Raw genomic sequence first — 6,180 nt, forward strand, 5'->3', positions numbered from 1 at the left:
GCAGTGCCACTCCTCACTCCCTACATCTGGATGACTGCAGTGTTTGAATTCCCTTAGAGTGGAAAAACGAAGGAAGCAATCTCTGCATGGATTTATGGTCATCTATCACGGAGTGTTTACCCAAAGAGACTTAGATAGGAAGAGGTCAATGTGTGATGCATAGAAGGAAGGGGATGGAGGGGGAGCTGACCATTTTGATGGGTGTGCACTGAGGATCACCCCAAATTTGTTGGAGTACTAAGCTTCAGAAAGGTTTGTCATTTATTGAGGGAGGAACAGAGGAGAAGAAACAGTTTTGCAGAGAAGTTAGTGAGGGAACACTGAGCTTGAGAGTCTTGGAGAATAGGCCAGGGAAGAAGTTCACTGATCCTCCAAGGAAGGTTGTATTTGGAGATAGGAATACTGCCACACAGAATTTGTCTGACATTACTAATATGCTATAAATAAAATACATTAGCTAAAATATTCATCATAAGTCATTGTGAAAGTTGTGTAGGAGGAAGAGAATTGGTTCAGAGGCAGCTGCCATAACCAAACTAGATCATAAGCACTGTGGAAAAAGGCAATGGAAGTAATGACAGCGGACGACTCCTTAAGTAATGGTACAAAATAGGCGGCAGATATTCTTTGCCTAAACCATGATTTCATATCTCCTATCTATCAACTGTTGTTAAAACAAAGTCCCAACAACCCAGTCTCCCACTCCAAGGAAATGTCAGTGTGCAAAATCTCACTCTAGCAGCCATCTGTTAAGGCAGGCTGTGAGAGGAGCCAGCTGAAATTTATAGTTTCTTCTTTGCTGTCTGGGTTGGATTTCTTAATTATCAAACAGAGTATTCAGGATCTTTGCTCTGGCTCAAGTAAAGTAAAAATAAACAGAAGCTTTTCTGAAACATGAACAATGTTTCCAAAAGTTAAATTATTCCTTTACCAAGGCACAGCAGTACTTTTAAGGGTGTACCCTGAACTGCTGACTTGTCAATGTTATTGTCTATTACATGCTGCTGATGAGAAGCTTCTTTTCCAAATGTTATTTTACAAGATGGTATACAATGAAATTTAATCGTTGATGCCTCTCTCAATTTAAATAGGATTCTATAATTGGCAATTGGCAAGGGGGATTTTAAATAGAAGGTGTTCTCAGCTTGAAGAATCCATATTTAGTTTTAACCAAGCAAACACAAATAGCTGTAAAAAGCAAAGGAGAAAAGGAAAGATATACCCATCTGAATGCAGAGTTCCAAAGAATAGCAAGAAGAGATAAAATCTTCTTCAGTGATCAATGCAAAGAAATAGAGGAAAACAACAGAATGGGAAAGACTAGAGATCTCTTCAAGAAAATTAGAGATACCAAGGGAACATTTCATGCAAAGATGGGCTCAATAAAGGACAAAAAATGGTATGGACCTAACAGAAGCAGAAGATATGAAGAAGAGGTGGCAAGAATACACAGAAGAACTGTACAAAAAAGTTCTTCATGACCAAGATAATCATGATGGTGTGATCACTCACCTAGAGCCAGACATCCTGGAATGTGAAGTCAAGCGGGCCTTAGAAAGCATCACTATGAACAAAGCTAGTGGAGGTGATGGAATTCCAGTGGAGTTATTTCAAATCCTGAAAGATGATGCTGTGAAAGTGCTGCACTCTATATGCCAGCAAGTTTGGAAAAGTCAGCAGTGGCCACAGGACTGGAAAAGGTCAGTTTTCATTCCAATCCCAAAGAAAGGCAATGCAAAAGAATGCTCAAACTACCACACAATTGTACTCATCTCACATGCTAGTAAAGTAATGCTCAAAATCCTCCAAACCAGGCTTCAGCAATACATGAATCACAAACTTCCAGATGTTCAAGCTGGATTTAGAAAAGGCAGAGGAACCAGAGATCAAATTGCCAACATCCGCTGGATCATGGAAAAAGCAAGAGAGTTCCAGAAAAACATCTATTTCTGCTTTATTGTCTATGCCAAAGCCTTTGACTGTGTGGATCACAATAAACTGTGGAAAATTCTTCAAGAGATGGGAATACCAGACCACCTGACCTGCCTCTTAAGAAACCTATATGCAGGTCAGGAAGCAACAGTTAGAACTGGACATGGAACAACAGACTGGTTCCAAATAGGAAAAGGAGTATGTCAAGTCTGTATATTGTCACCCTGCTTATTGAACTTCTATGCAGAGTACATCATGAGAAACGCTGGGCTGGAAGAAGCACAAGCTGGAATCAAGACTGCCAGGAGAAATATCAATAACCTCAGATATGCAGATGACACCACCTTTATGGCAGAAAGTGAAGAGGAACTAAAAAGCCTCTTGATGAAAGTGAAAGAGGAGAGTGAAAAAGTTGGCTTAAAGCTCAACATTCAGAAAATTAGGATCATGGCATTTGGTCCCATCATTTCATGGGAAATAGATGGGGAAACAGTGCAAACAGTGTCAGACTTTATTTTCTGGGGCTCCCAAATCACTGCAGATGGTGATTGCAGCCATGAAATTAAAAAACGCTTACTCCTTGGAAGGACAGTTATGACCAACCTAGATAGCATATTCAAAAGCAGAGACATTACTTTGCCAACAAAGGTCCATCTAGTCAAGGTTATGGTTTTTCCAGTGGTCATGTATGGATGTGAGAGTTGGACTGAGAAGAAAGCTGAGCGCTGAAGAACTGATGTTTTTGAACTGTGGTGTTGGAGAAGACTCTTGAGAGTCCCTTGGACTGCAAGGAGATCCAACCAGTCCATTCTAAAGGAGACCAGTCCTGGGTGTTCATTGGAAGGACTGATGCTGAGGCTGAAATTCCAGTACTTTGGCCACCTCATGCGAAGAATTGACTCATTGGAAAAGACCCTGATGCTGGGAGGGATTGGGGGCAGGAGGAGAAAGGGATGACAGAGGATGAGATGGCTGGTTGGCATCACTGACTCGATGGACATGAGTTTGAGTAAACTCCGGGAGTTGGTGATGGACAGGGAGGCCTGGCATGCTGTGATTCATGGGGTTGCAAAGAGTCAGACACAACTGAGTGACTGAACTGAAGCAAACACACATTTTAGTGATACACTTGACTTTACATGGTCTTTTATATTTACAGAAGCTTCTCACTATAAAAGCAATAAAGTTAGTGTTGCATGTATGTGTATATATGTTAGTCACTCAGTCATGATAAGTATCAATAAAAATATCCAGCAAAAATATCCCCCAAATGAATAGTTTGTTATGTATAGATTTATATCTGATTTAATTCAGAAAAAAACAGTGTATTCTCGCCACTAGTTTTCTCATAGCCTCTTTCACGTCCTTGTTCCTCAGACTGTAGATGAGTGGGTTCAACATGGGGACCAGCACCGTGTAGATAACAGATGCCACTTTGACCTGATCAGCTGAATAGTTCGATTTGGGCATCACATAAACGAATAAAACTGTCCCATAAAACAAAGTGACTGCAGTGAGGTGGGAGGTGCAGGTCGAGAAGGCCTTCTTCCTCCCCTCAGTGGAGCGCATCTTCAGGATTGCATGGAGGATGTAGCTGTAGGACACAATTATGGTAAACAGTGTGCTTATGAGGACTGATGCTGAGGAGATGGCTGGAGATATCTCAGCAATATAAACATGGCCACAAGAAAGCTTCAAGAGTGGGAAGAGGTCACAGAAAAAATGATTGATTTTATTTGGTCCACAGAAGGAGAGATTCATCAAACAACTGGTAAACGATAAAGCATTCATGCAACCACCCAAGTAGGAGGCCCCCAGCAGGAGGAAGCAGACCACTGGAGCCATCTGGGTGGAGTAGAGCAGGGGAGAACAAATGGCCACGTAGCGATCATAGGCCATGGTGGCCAGCAGGAAGCACTCTGTAGTCCCAAAGGCAACATCAGAGGCAAGCTGGACTACACAACCAGTGATTGGGATGGCAGTTCTCTCTTTTAAGAAACTTATCAGCATGATTGGTGTAACTGATGTAGAATACCCAATGTCCACAAAGGCCAAATGGCTAAGGAAAAGGTACATAGGTGTGTGAAGCTGTGGGCTACTTCGGATTAAGATGATTATGCTGATGTTTCCCACTACGGTAACTACGTAAACTCCTAGAAAAATCACGAAGAAGATGGCACATAGTGTCACATTATCCGTTAATCCCAAAATAATGAACTCTGTCACTGTTGTACGGTTTGCAGCCTCCATCCATCCATTTAACAGTGCCTATTGAAATCAGAACCAGAGGAGATTAAATTGACTGGAATGACCCTACATTTTATACGTATACCTAACCATAACCTACATATAATCTTATACATATTTCAAATGGTAAATTTGCCTTATTTACAGAATACTTTGTGCACGTAAGCTTTCTTTTCAGTTTCCATGAAAATATTAAAATTGAAGCCTCAGTTACCTTATGAGTCAGCTATTTTATTCCTATGTGTATACCGTGGAATAAGTCTTACCTGTGTGCAAGGGAGATATGCAAAGGAATGTTTATAGCAATATTGATTGCAATAACATGAACTGTAAATAGCATGAATGTTTATAGAAAGAGCAGCTCTTGATATTTCAGCCCCATCCCAAATATACCTCTAGTCAGTAATCTCTGTCTTAGTAAATGCTGTCTCCGTTTAACCACTGATCAGGCCAAAAAATATGATGTTAACTTTGACATCTCTTTCTTACTTGATCTTTTTTCCGGAATTAAAAAAAAAATTTGATAGCAAGGGATAAAAGGTGTCCATGTTCAAGATGAAAAATGGAAGTAGAACTTTTATTGTTGTGAGCAAAACCGCCTGGATGTTTTGCAAAATCTTCCATGACTTAACTTCTATACCATACCTTTTTATACTTATGGGATTGTATGAAGCAATATGAAGAGTCTAGATATTTTTATCTAGACTTTTTTAATGAGCAAGGATTAAATGCAAGAAAACTGGAAGATTTGGGAACTTGGAGTAGTTATGTTTTGGTTTCTTCAGTTCTATTAAACAACTACAGAGAAATAAGAAGCAGGGGCATATGAGGAGGATGGGAGGGAAGGGTAGTTAGGGAGGTAGAGACAAAGTGAGGAAAGCTAGGAAACTGGACTGAAAGATTAGCACTTCAGAATATTGCTCCCTTACTCCAAAATAGATCACACAGATCAAGGGCAGGTGAGAATGTATTCATTACCGTCAGTCATTTCCATGACTCCTCTAATTTAATGATCAACATACTCTTATTAATAATTTGTTTTTTAAAGAACCTCTGTCTCAAGGATTAAGAAAACATATAAGCTATGATAAACCTAGACAGTGTATTAAAAAGCAAAGACATAAATTTGCTGACAAAGGTCCATATATAGTCAAAGCTATGGTTTTTCCAGTAGTCATCTATGGATATGAGAGTTGGACCATAAAGAAGGCTGAGAGCCAAAGAACTGATGCTTTTGAACTGTGGTGCTGGAGAAGATTGAGAGTCCCTTGGACTGAAAGGAGATCAAACCAGTCAATCCTAAAGGAAATCAACCCTGAATATTCATTGAAAGGACTGATTCTGAAGCTCCAGCTTCAGTATTTTGCCCACCTGATGTAAAGAGCTGACTCATTGGGAAAGACCATGATGCTGGGAAAGATTGAAGGCAGGAGGAGAAGGGGGTGACAGAAGATGAGATGGTTGGATGGCATCACCAACTTAATGGACATGAGTTTGAGCAAATTCTGGGAGATACTGAAGGACAGGGAAATCTGGAGTGCTATGGCCCATAGGGTTGCAAGGAGTCAGACAACTTAACAACTGAACAAAAATAAGAAACCATATATACATACAATCAGCAACCACAAACATTTTACTCAGTGTTACATGTGAGTCATGACAGTGGCAAGCTATAGTATGAGTAGTACCAAGATTATGGACAAGTGAAGTGTTGATTGCTCAGTTCCGTCTGACTCTTTGCAACTCCAGGAACTGTAGCCCGCCAGGCTCCTCTATCCATGAAATCCTCTAGACAAGAATACTGGCGTGGGTACCCATTCCCTTCTCCAGGGGATCTTCCCAATCCAGGAGTCAAATCTGGGTATCCCACATTGCAGGCAGATTCTTGACTGTCTGAACCACCAGGGAAGGATTACGTAAATGAAAGATCAAATTTTGGCCATTTAACTAGACAAAGACCCAAACCTGAAATGAATTGTATATGTTTAAAGAAAATAGATG

At 40.5% G+C, this 6,180-nt stretch overlaps 1 protein-coding gene across 1 annotated transcript; it reads right to left on the bottom strand.

The window, feature by feature from the left end:
• Positions 1-3,237: 3,237 nt before the first annotated feature.
• LOC138092116 (olfactory receptor 5P4-like) lies at positions 3,238-4,182 on the bottom strand. The gene has a single exon (XM_068987986.1). The coding sequence runs from the start codon at positions 4,180-4,182 to the stop codon at positions 3,238-3,240; it is 945 nt and encodes a 314-aa protein (XP_068844087.1).
• Positions 4,183-6,180: the final 1,998 nt, after the last annotated feature.

The sequence above is a fragment of the Capricornis sumatraensis genome, chromosome 16 (assembly GCF_032405125.1).
Source record: "Capricornis sumatraensis isolate serow.1 chromosome 16, serow.2, whole genome shotgun sequence".
NCBI classification, from domain to species: Eukaryota; Metazoa; Chordata; class Mammalia; order Artiodactyla; family Bovidae; genus Capricornis; species Capricornis sumatraensis.

Bases quoted from the DNA above. Each gene is read 5' to 3' on its own strand.
- LOC138092116 (XM_068987986.1), bottom strand. From the start codon at position 4,182: ATGGAGGCTGCAAACCGTACAACAGTGACAGAGTTCATTATTTTGGGA.